A 21588-nucleotide genomic window follows, 5' to 3' on the forward strand; every position below is an offset into this window, starting at 1 on the left:
GTAGTCTCAAAACATCTGGAGGGCCGAGTTTGAGGAAGCCTGGTTTACCCCATAATAAAATTTGTTAGCCTTTAAGATGCCACATGACTCTTGACTCTGTTGCAACAGATTCAACAAGCACGGCTGCCTCTCCAGCACTTGTAAGGTGGGACATTGTTAGTGCCCTGGTGGTTGTTGCCCCTTGGAAATGGTGGGGTGGAAGGCAGGGAGCCCGACAGTAGGTCCATGATAGGCTGAGCCATAGCCAATGACGGGGGAACCAACGAGTTCTACATTTGTCCCCCATCCTCCTGAGTTCTTCAAACGCAGCACTGAGATGGAGGAAGGGGAAGGGGGCAGGCAGTGCCACTCCCCGGACTGGTTGAAAAAGGCAGGCAAGTGGGGACTGGTTGAGGGTGGGCTGAGGTTGGGGGGGCGGTCAGTGTGGAGAGCCAGTGTGGTGTAGTGGTTAAGAGCGGTGGACTCATAATCTGGTGAACCGTGTTCGCTTCCTCGCTCCACCACATGCAGCTGCTGGGTGACCTTGAGCTAGTCACACTTCTCTGAAGTCTCTCCGCCCCACTCACCTCACAGAGTGTTTGTTGTGGGGGAGGAAGGGAAAGGAGAATGTTCGCCGCTTTGAGACTCCTTCAGGTAGTGATAAAGCGGAATATCAAATCCAAACTCCTCTTCTTCTAATGGAGCAGTCTCCACTGCCTGATGCAGAGAAGGGATTATAGGCTGGGTTAGGCCACGCCGCGAATTCTGCCAGAGCAAATCTCACATGATCTTCCACTCTTCCAGCCCCGCTGTGCCACGTCCTTTCCCCCCACAGATCCTACACTTGCAGTTTCCCCTGCAGTACCCAGTTTCTGCTGCGCGTTGCCCCACTTCCAGTTAATATGAACAGAAGTGTGTTGCTCTGCGTACACGAGCTATTTCTCTCTCCTTTATATGAGCTGATCCACTGCAGTGACAGAGGCTCCCACTAGACCGCACTTGGAGCAATCTTGGCTGGCATCCCGGTGCCTTTGAACGGCGTGTTGGCTGGCGGTCGGAGAACAGCTTGCACAGGCGGGAACATTTATCCGACGTATTGGGAACAAGTGTAAAAAGTAATCTATTTAGCGCACTGTCAGATATCTGCCCCAACTGCCCTTGTTTCTTCGCGGTGCCCCTCATCGCTTTAAATAGCAGTTGCGCGGATTGCAAAGTGATAGGCTGAGAACTGCGGACTCGGCTTTGAGGTCCAAACTTAAGGATCCACTGCAGCACTTACTCTGTTTTAAATAGTTGCCATTGAAATAGGATCCTACGTCCGTTCCTCTGGGGTTTTTCCTGTCTCACAACCAGGAAGAGCAGGATAGGCAGCCACTGCACACAGTCAGAGCACACAAACGGTGCACTGAAGAGATAGGAATTGTCTGGCATATCACAATACATAGAGGACGCACGCAGTTACTGCAATGCGCTCTATGTGAGGCTTCCCTTGCTCTTGGCCCCGGAAGCTGCGGGACGATTGCTGACAGGAGTGAGAACCTGTCAGTATATAACACCTCTGCTCAAAGATCAGCGCTGGTTGTCGATTTGCTGCTGGGTCAAGTTCAGGGTGTTAATATTGGTATATAAGGCCCCTTACGGCTTGGGACCAATTTACTTGCGAGATTGCCTTACTCCATATGTGCCCACTCAGCCGCTTCGATCTGCAGGAACTGGCACCATTACAAGCGCCACATAATCCTTGTTCTGCATTTGTGATAAATGGATGTTTTGGTGTGGCAAAATTGGAATTCAGTGCCTCTTGGCATTAGGCGGGTGCCTTCACTGTACTCTTTTTGGCCCCTGCTAAAAAACATTTTTGCTTAGGCAAGCTTATCCAGACACATACAGTGGTACCTCGGGTTACATACGCTTCAGGTTACAGACTCCGCTAACCCAGAAATAGTACCTCGGTTAAGAACTTTGCTTCAGGATGAGAACAGAAATTGTGCTCTGGCGGCGCAGCGGCAGCGGGAGGCCCCATTAGCTAAAGTGGTGCTTCAGGTTAAGAACAGTTTCAGGTTAAGAACGGACCTCCGGAACGAATTAAGTACTTAACCTGAGGTACCACTGTAGCCTGTTGACCTGTGTTTTAGTGGTTTTTTTAGCTTAGCGTTTATTTTGATGATTTTTGAATGTTTTAAAAGTTGTTTTTAACTGCTTTTTCCTGAAAATTTCCCTCTTTTATTATTTTTGTGAACTGCTTTGAGGTATCTTGTTCTTTTTTTTAATGGTGAAGTGGTATATAAATTTTGTGAAATAAATACTGGTGCACAAGTATGCTGCTTATCTGAGGCAGGCAAGATCTTGAAAAATTCAGAGTTTCTTATGCATTTGGTGCACTGAATAGGAAAGCTGTGTGTTCTTATGGGTATACCACCAACTAGAGTAGGGAACACTGGGGTGAAATATATATATATATATATATATATATGTATATATGTATGTTTCCAGTATACTTTAAGGCAGCAACATGGAACACAATCAGGTTCTAGAAGTATTGATTTTGGCATGAAGTGAAAGGGGCTTGGGTTTAGTTGCCATCTGGCGTATTTGCATAATCACTCTGGCATTTTGAGAATATGGGCTGAGTGGATCTGTGCAGAATTTTGGGCTTGTTTGTTTGTTTGGCATGTGATAAAACCACTGCGTGATTGACTCACCATGTCTGTAGCTAGAAACTCAGTCTATATTTACCATGCCATCGCAGAGCTGTAAAAGCTTCGCTGTGTAGGTACAGGTTCACTTGCAAGCTTTTCTGATGCACATCGTGGAACAATGACATCTTTGCTTGCCATGTGTGCTCAAGATGCCACTTCAAACTCTTCCCTGCATTGTGTTAGACATTCAGGTTGCCTTTTAAAAGTGTTTAGAAATTGCAAACAAATGGGTCTCGCTAGGGATGGATTTTTAAAAATAAATAAATGTCAAGCTTATCTGCATGGATATTTTTTTCTTTCTAATTACTGTCTTGTTTTTTCATCTTGACAAGTAATGAAGCTGTGGTTGTTTTAACCCACCCTGAAATTGGTGAGAAATTACTTTTAATTTTGATTTCTCTTCTGTGCTAAGAACCCTTGCAGATGATCTAGCATTACAACGGTACACCACAAACCACAAATAGAAAAGGCGCAGAGTTCTTTGTGTTCTTACCTGCATTAAAGACATTCTCACCTTGCACAGCCTATAATTATAGGGTGGTTTAAAAGGAGAGCAAATTCTGTTCTTGTTCAAGAATGACTTTGGATAAGGAAAACATTCAGATTTCCAGCTCCCAAAAGAAAAGGTCATGAATAATCTTTCACTTAAGAAACGTCGCTGATGGTAGGCACACAGGGTGTTTTGGGAAGCACCTGTGAAATCTGTCTTAGTTGATGCCCAGACTATAGATCACTGGAGAGTGGCAGGATTGGAAGCAACCTGTTGCAGGAGTACCTGGAATTGTACACCTGAACATTCTGTGTGTTGGTTTTCTCTTTTCCAGTAAAATACATGAAGGAGATCTCTCCCTATTTTAAAAATTCCTCATCTGGTGCAACTGTAAGTTGGGACTCTTCACCAGCCTTTCAGAAGCAAGCTTCACCTGCTCTCTCCCTACGAGACCTCAAGGAAGGCAAGAACATCCCCTTAAAAATGTGCTACATATCACGGAAATGTCTCCCTAGCGATCCAGAAAACAGGTAATGCCGCAGTTCCCTTGACTTTTTCTCAGTGGTGTTATGCTACCTGTAGAGTCATTTGTACATCAGAGTTGCACTTTGGCATGTAATCTTGACTGATCTGTGTGGTTGCAGGAAAATGGAATAAAATGTACAGAACGCCTTTCTGAAAGCTTGTATCCACAGCCTTTTTTCCCTTTGAATGCTTAACTTTGTACCCCTCCGCATTACTGAGATGTATTTTAAAGTGCCTTGAATGCTCAGAATGAGCTGGATCAATCCTATTAACTGTGCCAGATGAGTGGGATTACATCAATATAATATTGTGAGATCACCCTGCATTGCAAATGTCTTGGGCTCTGAGACCTAAAGAAGGCCATGGCTTTTAGTAGAACCACATGTAAGAACCACTGTCTCCAAAGCAAGGGCATTAGTGGAGCAAAGACTTGGAAGCCATAGCATGGCAAATCCAGGTCAACTCCACCCCACCTACCAAGAGACAGGGCAGGGCACCCAGCCCTGATCGCAGATACACCTGAAACTGCAAGCCCATGTAGACAAGAACAATCCCCTTGAAGGCTTTGGAACTAGGGATAGGGCAGAACTTTGCTTCAGTCCACATTGAAAGGTTTGTAAACCCACTAAATTTGCACCTCTCAAAACAATATCGGCACCAAAATGCATTCATCCTTCGGAATTCGTACTTCTCTGAATTTTGCAATGCACTGAAATAGGAGGCAATGTTTGCAGAAATGTATGTCAGGCAAAACTACATGTAACAGTTTGTGTCTGGGCTGCCAGAAGGGTTTCATTCTCAAGTTAAGGGAGATTCTTCATGCAGATACCTGGAAGTGTGCTCAGCAGATGGACGGATCCCCTTGTTCCTTCGAGCAAAAGATGAGGTTTCTGCCCAGGCGTGGTTCAATGCCATTCACAGCAACATCAGTGCCCTGCTTCCAAGAGTCAAAGAGGAGCTGAGGACCTCGCAGTCTGGAGTTAGTGTTGCTGGAAGTAGAGACATCAAGCACATTGGTTGGCTGACCGAACAGGTAATGGTGATCTTCTTGGTTTGAACTGCACTGTTCATGGGGATATATATATATGTCTGTAGCTACCAAACACAACTTGAGGAAGGCAACGCAATCCCTAGGCAGTCCTTGGCCAACAAATCTTATCTCAAATTATGCCAGTGTGTACATGTTCTTAGTCTGCACACTCTCCCTAGTTTGAGTTGTATAATGTTTGAAGTAGGGAGACTGGTCTAAAGCTGCTCTCTTTCTTATTTTATTCCACTTGTGCAAATGGATTCCTAATAAAACATCTGTGGAAAAGTAATTTTTATTGACCTACAGAGCAATCCTATACATCTCTACTCAGAAGTAAGCCCCACTAAATTCAGTGGAATTTACACCCAGTTAAGTGACCTTAAAAAAAAAAAAGTCCCTTAAAAAAGGGACGCGGGTGGTGCTGTGGGTTAAACCACAGAGCCTAGGACTTGCCGATCAGAAGGTCAGCGGTTCGAATCCCCGTGATGGGGTGAGCTACCATTGCTCGGTCCCTGCTCCTGCCAACCAGCAGTTCGAAAGCACGTCAAAGTGCAAGTAGATAAATAGGTACCGCTCTGGTGGGAAGGTAAACGGCGTTTCCATGCGCTGCTCTGGCTCGCCAGAAGCGGCTTAGTCATGCTGGCCACATGACCCGGAAGCTGTACGCCGGCTCCCTCAGCCAATAAAGAGAGATGAGCGCCGCAACCCCAGAGTCGGCCACAACTGGACCTAATGGTCAGGGGTCCCTTTACCTTTTAAGTGACCATAGGATTAGTTATCAGGGCTGATTTGGGGTCCTGCAGAATTCATTGTATTTGGTCACATGAACATTTGAGCCCTCTTGAGGCATCTTGCCTGATCAATGAGAACTAGAGTCCTATAGGTGGCTGAGTGCCCAATATCTCCTGCAATGCCTCTAGGTTTGGTTTCTGACTCAGTATAAGGCCCTAGCTTCCCAGCTCCCTGGAAAGAGTCCATATTATACTGAAAATTCACAATGAACAAGAACTCTTCTTAAAATGGGAAAATTAAATAAAGGAAATGAATGAAAAGAAGCTGAGATTCATTATAACATTATCTTTTTGTCATTCCTAAATCCATACATCAAGAGTCCCCTCCCCACCTCAGAAAAGCCTCTCTTATTTGTGTCTGAGGATTATGTTCCCCGAACAATAAGAATGGCAAGCAAATCCATGGACTGCTGAGTGACACCTGTCCTGTACCAAACAAAAACACCCGTCCTTCTCCAGACCATGTGGGCTACTTTACAGTTGTTTGTTTGCTCCACATGTGTAAGAGCAGATTAGTGATCAGTAGGTGGCTTTTCCTAATAATAATTTTCCTGATATGATTAGTATTTCTGTCACTTTTCAGTGCACCAAGAAGTGCCTTAAGGGTTCTCATCTCATCAAGCTGGACGAGTGGCTGAATGGATTCAGACAGCCACTTAACAGCTTGGTCACATGGCACCCATTTGTGACTGTGGCTGTTGCATGGCAAATAGATGGTTAGGTAACAAAAGCTTCCTATGGCCAACTTGGCATCTGCATGAGCTACGTTCGCTGCCCAAGTCCAGCCCACTCGGTTCACAGCAGAGTAGGATCTCATCTTCATCCAAACCCTGAACGGTAATCCACTGCACCCACTGCTGGATCCTTAATGCTGCTTTTCTCTAGAGCTCCAGCTGAGCATCTGGCCTTTGTAAGTCACAGCTGATTTATATTTAGGCGGAAACTCCTGTCTCCTTCGATCTTATGCATTTTTTATAAACATGCACATTGGTCCAGGAATGCCTTGGTTTGGATAACAGCCGGCTTTTACGTTTCTCAAAAGGGAGAGCAACTCTTGCCTCTCTGCCCTAGCGCGGCTCAGTGCGATCTGAGCTTGCTTCCAGATGACCTGTTTCTTGAGCATCCATCTTGATTTGTTTGTACAAGGTTTGCAGAGAAGTTTTACGTTGGTTGTTCACTGAGCTTTAGTTTTAATGTGTTTGTGCAGAGGTTATGTGATTTCGTCCGATGTCCTTGTTATCCGGCACATTTCCCCAACGCTTTTCTTCCGAAATTGAATTTTATCCTCCTTCCCAGGTGTTAAGAGTCTGCCACACATATTACCACAACATCACAGGTGCTGCTTCCCCATGACTTCTTCCAATAAGATCTGTAAGTTGAAACCACCTGAGTTGGGTCAGCTATATGGTTCTTCGTCATGCGATCATTTCTTGCTCCACCTTCAAGGAAGGAACTACAGGACTTGCCCTGTGTGTATGGTTTCAGCATACATCTGTTACCTGGGAAAGGAAGAACTCATGGAGAAGTGGTTCATATGCCACTGTGGAAATGTCTGAATCTGACTAGAATGAATACGAACAATATTCATATAACCATCTCCATTTGAGGGTTACATCACGGAAGACTATAGACAACTGTGTTCTGTCAGTTACAGAGTCTGCTTGATAGCTTCCAGGTGCGATTGAAGGATGTGGTTGTCCATGTGTCTATAGGGATGCTCACGGAATGTAAATGTCATGAATCTTGATGAAAAATGTCCTCTGCCGCTCTTGGACTCATGTGCACATTGGAACTTGGCTAGCCACAATATTTCATCCTTCTCTGGATTTTGTGATGCAGTTCTCAGCAGTTTAAATGATTCAAAAGAGGCATTTACATACCGATTTTGCTAGCAATTCACAGATTAATGCAGAACAGAATAGAATTATGGGTCAAAACATGCAAACGTGGCACAGACCAGAAGCAGATAAGGCCACCCATCTTTCTTATAAAGTCCTATATTATGGATGAGGAACCTGTAGCCTTCCAGATGTTTTTACACTACATCAGGCCTGACCGCTAGCCATGCTGGCTGAGGCTGATGGGGAGTTGGGGCCAAAAATATTAGAGGGCCAGAGGTTCCCCACCCTTGCCCTATAAGCCTAGCATGCCTTGGACGAAACTGTTCCTACACACACCCAATAAAGTTCTTAGGGTGTCATCTTTGCTCTGGACTCCATCTGCCCACCAAGTGTTATAAATTGGCTACTGTACAGAACAGGGCTTTCTCTGCACTGGCTCCATAATTAAGATATTCCCAAGAACAACATATCTACCCTGCTTGTAGTGTTTCTTCTTCCCGTTAGCTGTGACAATTAGAGTGTTTCTGTCTGTTCTGTGCTTCTGTGACTGTTACTTTGTTCTCAGCTCCCCGGTGATGGGACGAAGAATATCCTGGCCCTCCTCACTGAGAAGGAACTTCTCTTCTATAGCAGCCTTCCGCAAAGCAGAGAGGCCCTGAATAAGCCAACGCACAGTTTCCCTCTCATCGCCACCAGGTAATGCAAGCCGCAGTTTTGGAACACGCATGCTGCTCTGCTTTCCTGTTCCAAACTCAATTTGCTGGAGTTTGTAAAAGTTTCTTTCTGAGTAGCTGGGTTACAAAGTCCAGGCTCCAGGGATGTCATCCTCTTTAACTCGATACCCTCTTTCTCTTGCGTAGTCTTTGGTCCTCTCTCTGTAACTGCTTGGACTGTGTCGCTACCAATAGCGCTCCCCAGCGAAGAGAGAGCTTGGATGCAGTAAACAATCTTCTCTTCACTCAGTTATGATGGTTAAAAGAGTGGTCCCTTCCCATTTCTTATGGGTGGATTCAGGAGCAAGCAGTCATATAAAGGCTGCACTAATTCCAACATTTTGAAAACTTCTCCATTTAGGGGGTTGTCCTTTCCTTCCCAAGTTGTCGCATACCATCCCTTCCCCAACCTGGTCTTCTCCTCATCCCTGAGCATTGACCATGCTGTCTGGAGCTGATGGTAGACCAAAACAGTAGGGGAGCACTTCAAACATTTTAGGGGTGCATTTAGACCAGGTCAAAATTGTGTTAGTTTTCCTGCTGATAATGCTTGGGCTTCTGTCCTGTTTTCTGATGTTCCGCCCATGCTGCCGTACCTGTTGGGTTAATGGAACTGTGGCTTTTTGACCAATATTACTGTGCTAAATTCCATCCATTCCCACACATGTGTGCTTCTGTTCCCCTATAGATTCCCTCATGAAAGCAGCAGGAAAGAACTGTATGCTAATATACCACCCCAAAATTTGTCACTTTACTTATTTATTAGTGTTATTATTAATTTGTATACCACCCTTCATCTCAGGGCGGTTCGCAATATAAAAATACAATCCAGAAAACACAAGCTATGGAATGGAAACAAAACCAAATGAATAACACCCCCCCCCCCGATTACCCCCGTGATTTCCCAAGTTAAGGGGGCTTCAATTCCGCCCCCCCATAATCAAATAACACAGAAATGAGCAGTAAACACATGCTACATTCCATTCGTTTTCTTGATGGCTTTTGCATCGTACGAAAAACTCAAATATAGTGCGGAAACCAACAGTTAAGGAAATGGGGAAATGGAACAAACTAAGGTGTGAATGCAGCCTAGGAATGATAAAGTGAAGTGATCCTGGTGCCTGGCGAGTGACTCTTGGTTTATCTCCCCTTGCCGTTTGTGGACTGACTCCCTCTGTCAAGTCCTCTTTCCTTGTCAGAAAGTTTCCTTACTCTGGCTTAGTAGAGCTCTCTAATCTGAGTTTGTGTATGTTAGTCAAAGTGAAGAATATATGAGTGATCTTACTCGGAGATAAGGATCTGGGCTCTGTCCTACCATGTGGTTCCATCTGAAGAATCGTTTGTATGCCTTTGTATACCAAAAATAATATGCAGCCATCACTCATGGAATGGTTTGGCTGGATTTTAATAAATGAAGTTTAAGAAACTGGAGATGGAGTGTTCCTTCTGTTTGAAGTATTTCTATGGTTCTGCTGCCCCCTTGTGTTTAGGGTCTGAAATACAAATTACCAGTCAACAGAAATATATTAAAGAAAGGATTTTGCCTTTTTTTGATAGGCCTGTGTGTGTGTGTGTAAGAGGGGGTAGAAGGAGGGAGAGAGAGGGAGAGGGAGAGAGAGGGATGGGTTTCAGAAAATATACTTTGCTCCATGGATGGTGTTTCTGGGCAGTTGATGGTGCAGTTGAGTTACAGGTGTTATTAGGGTGACCTCTAGTGGCCATTATGTCACACAACTGTTCTTGTGACAGAACAAGAAACCAAAATAAAAGTGAGGCTTTGCCACCGAGTGTACATTTGATAGAGGGCCAATCCCACTTGCCTTCAAGATGCGCACACAAAAACCTCTTGCATGCGTATCTTTAAAAAGTGCCACATGTGAAGCAGCCCTGTAATCCAGCACAAGTCCATGGGTTGACTGGATATTGACAATGTACAGTCGCAGGTAATGCAGGCGTTGACCAAGCAGCCCAGCTTGAAAGCAAACATGCATGTAAGAATTCCTATGGGAAAAGCTGGATTTGGGTTTCCAGACTCAGTATGGGATGAAGCTCTGTCCTGTGCCTTTAATGCAAGGGTGGGGATGCAGATACTGGATTCCTCCACCCTTCTGTGGTCCATTTTGAGGGGTCCACCCATCTGGCAAATCCCCTGATCTCACTAGAAAGTCAAGTTGCCAGTTTTTCCTTTGAGGTGTCCAGCCAAGCTTGGAGTTACCACCGCTCAGCTAATTGGCACTGACTTCAGCTCCCACCAGCACCAGACACCATAACTAACGTCAGAGATGATGGGAGTTGTAGTCTAACGGCACCTGGAGGCTCCCACCTTTGCGTTAGCCTTTGGGACAGTAAAATGTATTGGACTTCAAGCTACCACATGACCTCTTGGTATATATTTAGACTTCTGCTGTGTCTCATAAAATGCACACTTGGTTGCTTGCCTAGCCCCAGCAGTCTCAGGCTACAATATTGGCTAACTGGTAATCTGACCATGGAAAGAGTTTGCTGCACTGAAAGGCCCTTTCTGACCCAATCCCTACAGGCTTGTGCATTCTGGCCCATCCAAGGGTTCTCTGCTCTACGACTCAGAGCTCTCGTTTGCTTTGCGGACCGGAACCAAGAAAGGCGTAGAGACGCACCTCTTTAGTGTGGAGACGCACCGGGACCTGGCCACGTGGACAAGGATGCTGGTAGATGGTTGCCACAACGCTGCTGAATGTGTCCAGGAAGTGTCGACAGGTCAGGAAGCAGGTGGAGCTTCGCACATGGGGACTTGAGGCTTTCCGAGGAACGGGAATGAGACCATGGGCCCATGGGGGTTCTCCAACTTGCCAGTCTTGCATTGTAGACTGACCTAGAACCAGGGGTTCTTTGGAGAGAACCTACTCTTTAGTCCAGCACCCCAAGGCATGACTGGGTAAACTGGGTTAGGATAGGAGACTGTTATCCCAGCAAAATAAAAAAAAATCCTTCCAGTAGCACCTTAGAGACCAACTAAGTTAGTTATTGGTATGCGCTTTTCTGTGCATGCACGCTTCTTCAGTTATCCCAGCATTACTGCCACTTCTAAGCTCACCATATGTGAACTATCTGCTGGATAGTTTATTTACCCTTGAATAATGGGAGAGTAGCTTAGATGACAGATCTTTGCCTTGATTATGAAGAGCTTTTGGGGGGGCACTTTCTGGTCTCTCTCTATACTACTCCCAAATGATTATAGCCAGCAAGGGATGCGGTTGGTGCTGTCGTCTAAACCACGGAGCCTCTTGGGCTTGCCAATCAGAAGGTCAGCGGTTCAAATCCGTGCAACGGGGTGAGCTCCCATTGCTCTGTCCCAGCTCCTGCCAACCTGGCAGTTTGAAAACATACTAGTGCAAGTAGATAAATAGGTACTGCTGCGGTGGGAAGTTAAACGGCATTTTCATGCACTCTGGTTTTCGTCACAGTATTCTGTTGCACCAGAAGCAGTTTAGTCATGCTGGCCACATGACCCAGAAAGCTGTTTGTGGACAAATGCCAGCTCTCTTGGCCTGAAAGTGAGATGAGCACCGCAATCCCATAGTCTCCTTTGATTGGACTTAACTGTCCAGGGGTCCTTTACCTTTTTTACCTATGGCCAGCAAGAACCTGCAGTAGGTTTCTGTGTCTCAGCACCAGTCCATTCTCTAGAAAGCAAAGTTCAATGCCAAGTTCAATGCAGGCTTTTCTCTTTCTCCACCTCCCGTCCCCAGCATGCACATGGAACGGGAGAGACTGCACGTTGTCCATTCACATCGAGAAGGGCTTCACCATCTCCACCCTGGAGCCAGGCCTCACCAAAGTCATTCTGCTGCAGCAGCCTTTTGAGAGGCTACAGATGTCCTCAGACGATGGGGCCAAGATGCTTTACTTGGATTTTGGCAGCTCAGAAGGAGAGATTGTGAGTTCCCTTTCTTGCCTTTCTGTGCTCTTCCAATGAGTTTTCAGGGAAGCAAGTGAGATGTAATATGTAGGAAGCAGAACCCGCTGTATTGTGTCCTTGGGGTATTTTCTGTAGCTGGATAAGGGTTGCCCAGACAGCGGCTGATGGCAAACTGTTGATACTAATCATTGCCATTATTTGCAAATTGCAGAATCTCAGGGGGGGAACTGAGGCTTTAGAATGAGCATTTAGAATTCAGGGAAAGAAGTGACAGGGTATTAAGTGGCCGGAACCACTCACAAAGGTTGTCTCTGTGGCACAAGTCTTAAGTAGAGGCAACATGACAGAAGAGCATGGCTCAGAGGAATAGAGCAGGGTCCTGTTGCTTTAGAGCAGAGATGGGGAACCTCATCTCTCCAGATGTTGCTGGACCACAACTCTCATGATTCACGACCTTTGCTTATGTTGGCTTGGGCTGATGGGAGTTAGGAGTCCAACGTCTGGAAGGTCCCAAGTTCCCCAGCCCTGCTTTCAAGTCAGAAGATGCTGCCTTGTATCGAGTCAGAACATTGGTCCATCTCTCTTAGTATTGTCCACACTGACTGGCAGCGCCTTCTCCAAGGTTTCAGATGGGTCTCTCCCAACATCTCCTGGAGAGGTCAAGGATTGAACCTTAGACCTTCTACATGCAAGGTTCTACCACTGAGCTACAGTCCAGACTCAGCGCAGTGGTAAACAGGGCTTGCCATCTTAGGAGAGCAAATAGGGCTTTGCTTGAATGTAATTTACAGGCCCTGAAAGGGGTATGTGCTGTCCTGGACTTTGAACCCATCATTTTAAACTCAAATGGGCAAAGCCAATGGCCCTACTAGGCCTTTCAGAAGGCTGCTGAGGGTCAGGGTGGCAAACCAGGGTGGCAGCATGCCCTGTTTGTATGCTTGGTTTTTGGAAGTGATATGTTTGTACTAAGCAGATAATTGTCAGGCATGGGCTTGTTTGGTCCTGCTTTTGGGGCAGGAAAATGCTAGGATGTGGCAGTTTCTGCTATTTCAGTTTTGGTAAAAATAAACAAAAAACAAGGCAGTGGAATAAATTATGCAAAGCAAGGAAGTATATGCAAACAACTTAATTTGCATAATATATCACAAGTACAGAGTTAGAATTTAGGGTTTTTATCCTTTTCAGGAAATTTTGCACAGTATGCAGAGTCTTGGAGAAGAATCGCATGGGCAAGAATCACACATAATTCAATGTCCTTGGTCTTAAATTATTATTATCTTCCTGGCACCAGTGGCAGGTTGTCCCTATAGCACATTCACTTATCTCCCAGTGCTGCACCCTTTATTATGGGTTATATCCAATGCTATTTCTAGTCAGAGCAACCCCATTGAAATTAATAAGCATGACTAAATTAGGTCCATTAATTTCAGTGGGTCTACTTTGAATAAAACTTAATCGACCACAACCCAGTGTTTGGATGAGGCATCCACTGTGATCCCTGATCTATGCTGAATTTTCTTCTCCTGCGATGGAGAAGAGACCAAATCAGCCTATGGTCTGAAATGCTAGGTGCAGCCACTTTTTCTCTAGAGGGTTCTGCAATGGATGATTAATGTACTTGCCCAGTTCTTCTACTTTCTGAAGTCATTGCTTCTTTGTTGCACAGCCAGCTGTAACGAAGAATCAGATTTTCTAGGGAATGTAGAATGGTGAAATGCTCTGAACCAACCCCTCATCACTGTCCATGTTCTTCCTTCATTGCAGCAACTAGATCTTCATTCCTGTCCCAAAACCATTGTCTTCATCATCCACTCATTCCTCTCTGCCAAAGTGACCCGGCTGGGGTTGCTGGCATAGGGACACAGGGCAGAATCTGGAGAGAGGCAAGACTGCATGTGATCTATGCACTACGGCTATGCCTTCATGGCCAAAGCACATTTTTAAGAACGCCATTACAGACTGGAACAAGGACAAAGGTTGTCATGCGTCCAAAGCCAAAGGAAGCCAGTAGACTTCCCAGACAACTGATGGAAACTCACGGACAGGCAACTGCCTTGGCACGCAAGTCCCAGGATGGACAGCCCATGCAATAAAAATGCTCCTGTAAAGTTGCCCATCAGCACATGATGTTCCTAGAAAAAGAAAGAAAGAAAAACCACCACAAGCTTGGAAAATATGAGACTGCTGAAGATGTCATACCAACCCAGTTCTGCCATCACATTAGTGCCTTGAAGATGATATTTTATATATATATATATTAAAAAAAAGTTTGTATCAAGGTTTTATATTTATATAGCTCAGTTTATGAACCATAAAGGGATGCTTACAGTGTTGTTTGCTCTGCGTTTGTCATGACCATTTTACACTCAAGACTGCAATGCTGTGCACATCTGCGTGGGAGTAAGACGTAGTGGGACTTACTCCAGAGTAAACATGCTTAGGGGTTGAGTTGAAAATGTGGTAGATTAAGCCAGATCTCTTCATTACCTGTAACGCATATAATCTGGGGAGGGGGGGGGACACTCAAGCCATTAGTCTGACATGCAGCTGGCATAAGCTGAAACATGGCTACATGTATTTGCCGATTTATCCAAACTTTGGGGATAAGCTACAGAAGCCATAATTTTAAAAGAGATGCTCGAGTTGAAAAAGATCAGGAAGATGATTTTTATTCTTTATTGGTTTGCTAACTCTTGACACCTCCATTTTTGTTTGTCGGACATATGTTTTAACCGGAGGTGCTCTTGAGCGGGGGAAGCAATTAGTTTTATGAGCTGCAAAATCATGCATGGAATTATCTTTATTATTTTGTTTTCCTTTTGCGAAAATAAATACAGATTACTAAAGATGACTAAAGCAGAGTTTGTTTCCCTATCTGAATTGAAAACAACATTTGGCGTTGCCCACCAAGCCTGAAATTTACCAATTTTTGACACAACAGTGGCTTTCTCATCTCAGTTTAATTTTAATTGGCATAGCTTTCTGGCTGCTTCCTGTATACATGTGTGATGGCCTGGGAATCCCATTCAGAGGCTGAACCGGAGGAATCCCAGCCTGCACAGGAGTCCCTGCCTCCAGGGCCGGCTGAGCTGGGGCAGGGCCTTGATTCTGAAGCGCCTGCACCTGTGCCGGATCCTCAGGAGCAGGCACCAGGTGAATCCACTCTGGCTCCGGAGGTGGTTGAGGACTCAGTGCCTACAGGTGAGTCTCCCCCTGGGTCCAGTAACCCTTCAGCCTCTCCTGAACTGCAGAGGCTCAGGGCAGAGAGGCGAAGGGAACTGGTTTCTCCCAGGAGGAGTGCTCGCCTTAAGGCCAGGAGAGGCGGGTCTCCTGGGGTCCGGGACCGCCCCTGGCCTCAGAGAAGATAAAGGCCAGTCAGCCCAGTCCCAGGTTGCGGGAGCAACATCGTTGATGAGCTGTTTCGGCCAGCATCCAGTCCTGTTCCCCCAGTGTTCCTGTCCCCGCCCGGCTTCCTGCTTCAGACCTCACCTCGCTCCTTGTGAACTGTTTCCAGACCAGTGACCCAGGACCGGACTTGGACTACGCCAACGGTAACCTTCCCCCTGGGACCAGCACAACATGACTATTATCAACTAATCAGAGTCCTGTTGTTCAGTAATGTTTGGCTCCAGTAAAACTGACTACATTACTTTCGCTCTTTGCTCATCTTATCTGCTCTTAATTCATTTCTTAAAAACTTTTTGCGGGGGGGGGGGGATATGGGAATTCAGTAATTAGTATACCTCCCCAACACAGCATGACACATACCTTACATGTATCATTCCAAAACAAGCTGTGATGCTTGCCACTTACATGACTCTTAACGCAACCTATGCTTCTTGCACGCATACAGACATTTCAGAGGTGTTTGTTTCTGCTGAAGGGAACAGCGGGAGGGACAAGAAGGTGCTACTGCCAGCGACTGCCTTGCTACTTGGCCTTGCTCATCATGAAACAGTCCACATCATAATGCAGAACACTCCAAAAGCATTTCAGGGAATGCCAGCCAGCTTCTCACCAGCACTCCTATTAGGTGAACAGGGAGAATTTGCTCACTGCAAGACCTAAGCAAGAGAGAGGACATTTATTGTAGCAGAAGGACATAAGAATTCTCTACCCTGAAAATAAATGCTGCCTTGAGGAATTCAGAATGCAAGTTCAAACGACTTTTCACCAGGTTCAGAAGAAAGTAGGGTTGACACAAACCCACTCACAATTTGAAAGCAGATGGGTTTTGGTTTTTTTTGCCATAGTGCCCTGGCCAGGCCCCTCCAAGCGCTCACACATGAAGCGGCCTGGGTACTTCAGCCGCCACCCTCCATTCGAGGGGAAATTTTGACTGGTCCAGAATATCATCTCATGTAGAAGAGCCGTACACCCAGGGACAAGCCACTTCACACAGCTCCAAAACAGGCAACTAGCAGGCTGAGTGGATGCAGCAGAAGACCTTAGCTAGCCAAAAAAAGCACTAGGGCTTTAATCTCAATCCAATTGCCCCCGGAACTGCACCTTTGTTTTTAAAGGAGATTATGTGCTGGATTGTTTGTCTTATTTAGTTTGGCCCTCAGATTTCATTCCCCCCCAGCTCTTCTGCCTGAGATCCTTTGAATGGGAAGTGGCACCAGGGATTGTGTCTGGGGTTTTCTGCATGCAACGATGCGATTTACATGCCTACAGTTCCTACTGTTAAACTTCCCGCATAACATTAACATTCACCAGAGCCCAAACAACACTGCAACAAATGGATTATTGTGGCTAAATAAACAATGATTAGATTATATCATATTGCAGCTATGACAGCAACTTCAGCTGACGGGATAATAGAGATTACTTGTGCAGTCTTGCCGTGTGTGTGCATAAATATTTTGTGGAAGAGATACACGCATCGGTGTGTTCCCTGGAAAGAACATCTTGGTGAAGTGTGTGTGTGTGTGTGTGTGTGTGTGTGTGTGGTGTTAAGAACAAGCAGCCTGAGATCCTTAAATCACAGGCATTGCCTTAATCTGTCTTTTGCCTGGCATCAAGTGGTCCAGCTGTTTCCATGCCTGACCCCAGATTTCTCTCATAAGGAGACTGCAGAAACCTGCCAGGGAGAAGATGACAACTTCAGAGGTTGATGAGTCCTTTACAGAATGGCAGTGCTTCCTTTGATGCTCAAGGCAGGGGGCTGCGAGTTGGCTGGTCTCGCCTATTAATTTTGATTTGTACTTTTGCCTGCTGCCTAATGTGCCATCATTGGTTGGTTACTTACCCACCTGAACGGAGCAAGACCTTCTTCACAAATGATCCGAGAAGTGGTGAGAGGAAGCACCCCTTGCTACCAGTCTCCTCACAGCAGATGCCTAGGCTGGGTACCTGCCACTGTAGTATTAACCTTAAGGTTTGGGTGTCTGTTAGGTTCTTGCTCCTCTCTAGGAGAAACAATGTCAAGCAGGGACCAAATCTGGAAAAAAAGAAAAGTGGGGTAATTTGTATAGGTTTGCCGAATTAAACTTTTACTGCATTTGGGTTACTTTAGTGCAGAATTTTGACAACACCCCACACCTTCCTTTCAATGCAGCATACACATGTATAACTGGAGAATGCCTACAAGAAAAAGTGGTTGGTTCTGCATTAAAATTACTCCAGCCTTATGACTTTGCACTGAAGTGAAAGACTGCAAACTGTGGCTGTGCGTACAAATCTCAGTTATGAATTAAAACTCCCAATACATGAGCTACTGCCTCTCTCTCTCTCTCTCTCTCTCTATATATATATATATATATTCAAGGCAACATATCTGCCCTTCATTCCAAAGAACAGGAGTTAAGCGTGGAATTAAGACTTGAACTTAATGCAAAAACTCAAGCCATTCCTATTGTCAGTTTCCCCTTGGGAAGACTTAATGCAAAACTGGATGTGGAACCGGCGAGCCTTTTCTGTTGTGGCTTGTGTATACAGTAGTATGGTGGCAAATTCAGATGTTCAGGGTCCCTTCGTGACAGACATGCCCCCCCCACCACATCCTCTTCTAAGATTATACAAGAACCCCAGGAGCCAATCCTGAGTGGCTGGCTTACCTTTCACTCTGATTGGCTCCAATCAGCCCCAAGGGTAGGAAGACTTCTCAGTGGCTGAAAAGCTCCCCTTTCATGCTGACTGGGTGGTTCTAGGGCCCTGGAGTTGGGGATCCTGCTGCAGAAACGATAGCAGGTCTTCAACCCTCTTGTCATCCTGGATTACTGCTCCTCTGTGTTTATATATAAAAGCTCAATAGAAAAGCAATGCTACATAGGTGTAAGTAGTCGTGCCATACAGGTAGGCCCCTGTGTTTGTATCCATGCTCTCAGTCATCATTGGAGAAGAGAGGGAGAGAGTCATGACTCATTAGGAAGACAAAGGCTCCCATTATCTGGGGGAAAATGTTCGTTTTTTTACGTATGCAAACCATTAGCTCAGATACAATCTCATCCCAAGTGCCAGGTATTCTAAATATATAAAGAATGGCACTCTTGAGCAACAGTAATAAATTGATTCTGCAGCAAATGTATTCTCTTTCCCCTTGGCTGACGCAATTGCTGGTTAGCGGTTGTCATGGTAATGCCATTTCTATACTCTGAAAAACTATTAGATGGTGCTGATTGCACAAGCCTCTCACAAAAACAATGTTAAGAGTAGTAACAACAAGAAGAACCGAGAGCATTTGTCATTTTTCTTCTGCAAAAGTGTGTGTGGCTGTGTTAAAAAACAACAACTATCAGGCCAGTGTGTAAATCAGAATGTGCGGCACTGCGCAGTCAGTAAGTGCATCTGCAAAGTGTGTGCATGGATGGAAGCATTCTCAACACGACTTTCAGACAGATGGCCTGATATTGACCTGGAAGAGTTTTCTGTAACGTCTACACCAATCTGCAAGGGAAGATGGCCCAATCTACCCCTCCAATCACCCCAATGCTTCCTTCCAGGAAAACCCACAGTTTGTCACTGAATTGGAACAAATGGCAATTGGGTTTCCGTTTGTTCCAATTTAGCTCTAAAGAGTGGGTTTTCCAGGGGAAAGCAGCAGGACAAAGGCAAAACCACTCAGTCTCATGCCTAGACAGCATGGGACAAGTGGAGAACCGCTCAGATCCACGCTTTCTAGGCATGGCACAAGCAGAAGTGCGGCTGAGCCATGGGTGATTTCAACAGTAACCCATAGCTTAGGTTTGGGGAACATGTGGTCCTCCAAATGATGTTGGACTACAGCTCCCATTATTAGTCATGCTCTTGGGGTGCTATTATTATTATTAATTACAAAGTGTACACTACCCAGGGAACAAGGGCTATGGGTATGAAGGCCCATGATGAAGCAACATTGCTGAAGTTAAGATTTAGGTCTGGTCATTGCCTGGCTGGGAGACTTAAGGGTGCTATTCAACTATGTTTTACTCCAGAGTTGACCTATTGAAATTAATGGACCTAACTTAGTCATGTTCATTTATTTCAATGAATCTGCTCTAGGTAAAATTAGTTGGCTACCATCCTAAACCTGGAAACCTTCTACATGCTGGCTTGAATTGCAAGGGAGGACACAAGTGTAGTAAGAAATACCGCCACTGTAGAGAAATATCAGCTTCTAGGATGTCGAGTAAAACAAAAGATTTATTATTTGAAAAGTGCTCACCATTTCACTTTAGAACCATCTCCCTCAGTGGTTCCAGTTTTACATTAGCCGTGACCATCAGAGTGAAGTGGATGTTCATGTCTCTAGAGGAATCAGAGTAATTTCTTGGGGGGGGGAGGAGGAGGGTGAAAACAGGATCCCATTTGAGGGAGAACAACTGGGCCAAAAGATTGGTTCAGCTCACCTTCATTACTAGCCACAGCAGCAATCTTATTTCAAGATTACGAGCGGTCCTATGTTTTACCACACGCACATGTCACATTCCCAGAAAGCCTTGCAAATATGGATTGGCAAAAAAAACCAAAAAAACCCCACCACCCAACAACCTCAAACTTACTAACTGTTAAATCAATACAACAAAGTAATTCAGAAACAGATGGCGTGTTTTTCCTCTGATCAAAAGCATGTCTGTTCTAGGAAAAATATTATTATAGTAATTTAGCTTCCTGTTACTGCCCCGCTGCTATTATCATTTAAAGCTGATTTCAATAAAAGAAAGAATCACTCCCAATCCACAGCAAGCTTTCATTTTACTCCAAAGGGTGACAATTCCACTTCAGAGAATACAGGCGGCGTGGGGGTGGGGGTGGGGAGGTTGTTTAGAACTGGTTGACCTAACATTCATTGGAGTTTTCAAGGGCGACCTACACACAGCAGCATGGTTCTGTGCACAGGTCCCTGTGGTCACTGAAAGTGGATACAGCTGATGCATCTAGCTAGATCTCAGTAAACATGACTGAATGTCTATTGATAGGTATGAAGAGGCACATTCCCATTTGGGGGCCACTGGTCTGACACACAGCTGGAATGCAGTCACTGAAACAATTCAGCCCAAACCAAATGCTTCAAGTCCCATTATTTTCAATGGGAAAGAGTTAAGCTGAGGTAAGACTTCATCCGAATAAATGGACTTAGCTTTGATCATGCCCAGTCACCTCGATCCAGCCAGAGAGATCTGTGCATATTATTGTTGATGAACTGCCTTGAAAATTAGAATAAGAATAAGAATAAGAATAAGAATAAGAATAAGAATTTATTATTTACACGCCACCCATCTGGCTGGGTTTCCTCAAAAGGTGTCCAGGACAATGCATAACAGAAGATAAAACAACAAATTCATAAATAAATAGAACACATGCAAAAGCCAAAGATACCTATAAAATAACAAAGCTATTCAAAGAGGAGGTGGCCATCCCCATTTCTCTCTGCCACCCTTTATCTCCCCCCACCTTGCCCTGAAACTCCCTCCACAGCAGGCTACCAAGGGAGGGACAGATCATTCTTGCCAGAAGTCCAAAATGATCACTGGTAGAGGGCATTTTCTCTTGCCTTCACCTACTCCGTCTGGCTCAGCTCTCCCTGCTGCCCTCCAGCCCTCGTTGCCTATAGGCTCTGCCAATTACAGGAAAAGTGGCCGAGGCCTGTGTGGTGCCCATCCCTGCTATAAGTTAGCAGCATTGGGAGAGCAGGCAATCTATCTCCCTAGACAAGAGATTTGCCGCTGTGGGAGCAGCAGACTTACAAGCCTGTCTGTTGATGTGCTTCTGGTGAGCCTCCACCTATGCCCAACCAGTATATTTGTAAATAAATGGAAATACTGCAAACGTCTGGATAAAGCACGTGCACCTGAAACTTCTCACTGCTTGGAGAAGCAAGAGGGAGCATGAGAATCTATTGCTAAGCAAGACAAAACCAGAAAAGGTTCAATTCCAAAACTGTCCCTCATGCTCACAAATGTGGTCCATTCCATTCCTAAACATGGGCATTGTTTTGTTTTGTTTCTATTTTTTGTGCTTTTATCTTGTATTTTTATCTTGTAAACTGATGAGGGGCAGAATAAAAAGTTAAAATAATAATAATTAAGACCCTCCTCCCTACACCAGATTAAAAAAAGAAACATGGGAACTGTTTGTTTAGTCCTCACAGAGCTACAATTCACAGCACCCTTAACAAGCTATGTTTTCCAAGATTCTTTGT

The 21588-nt window shown here is 45.2% G+C and overlaps 1 protein-coding gene across 1 annotated transcript in view; it reads left to right on the forward strand.

Annotated features, from left to right (window-relative positions):
- SNTA1 (syntrophin alpha 1) overlaps window positions 1-14812 on the forward strand; it is a 59759-nt gene extending 44947 nt beyond the window's left edge. Inside the window, exons 3-8 of the mRNA XM_081010274.1 lie at window positions 3503-3698; window positions 4519-4726; window positions 7921-8051; window positions 10608-10804; window positions 11797-11984; window positions 13731-14812. Of these exons, the coding sequence (XP_080866400.1) occupies window positions 3503-3698; window positions 4519-4726; window positions 7921-8051; window positions 10608-10804; window positions 11797-11984; window positions 13731-13823 (1013 nt within the window). The 3' untranslated portion in view covers window positions 13824-14812. The remainder of the gene's footprint in view (window positions 1-3502; window positions 3699-4518; window positions 4727-7920; window positions 8052-10607; window positions 10805-11796; window positions 11985-13730) is intronic.
- The last annotated feature ends 6776 nt before the right edge of the window (window positions 14813-21588 follow it).

Source organism: Podarcis pityusensis (assembly GCF_964106645.2).
Source record: "Podarcis pityusensis genome assembly, chromosome: 6".
NCBI classification, from domain to species: Eukaryota; Metazoa; Chordata; class Lepidosauria; order Squamata; family Lacertidae; genus Podarcis; species Podarcis pityusensis.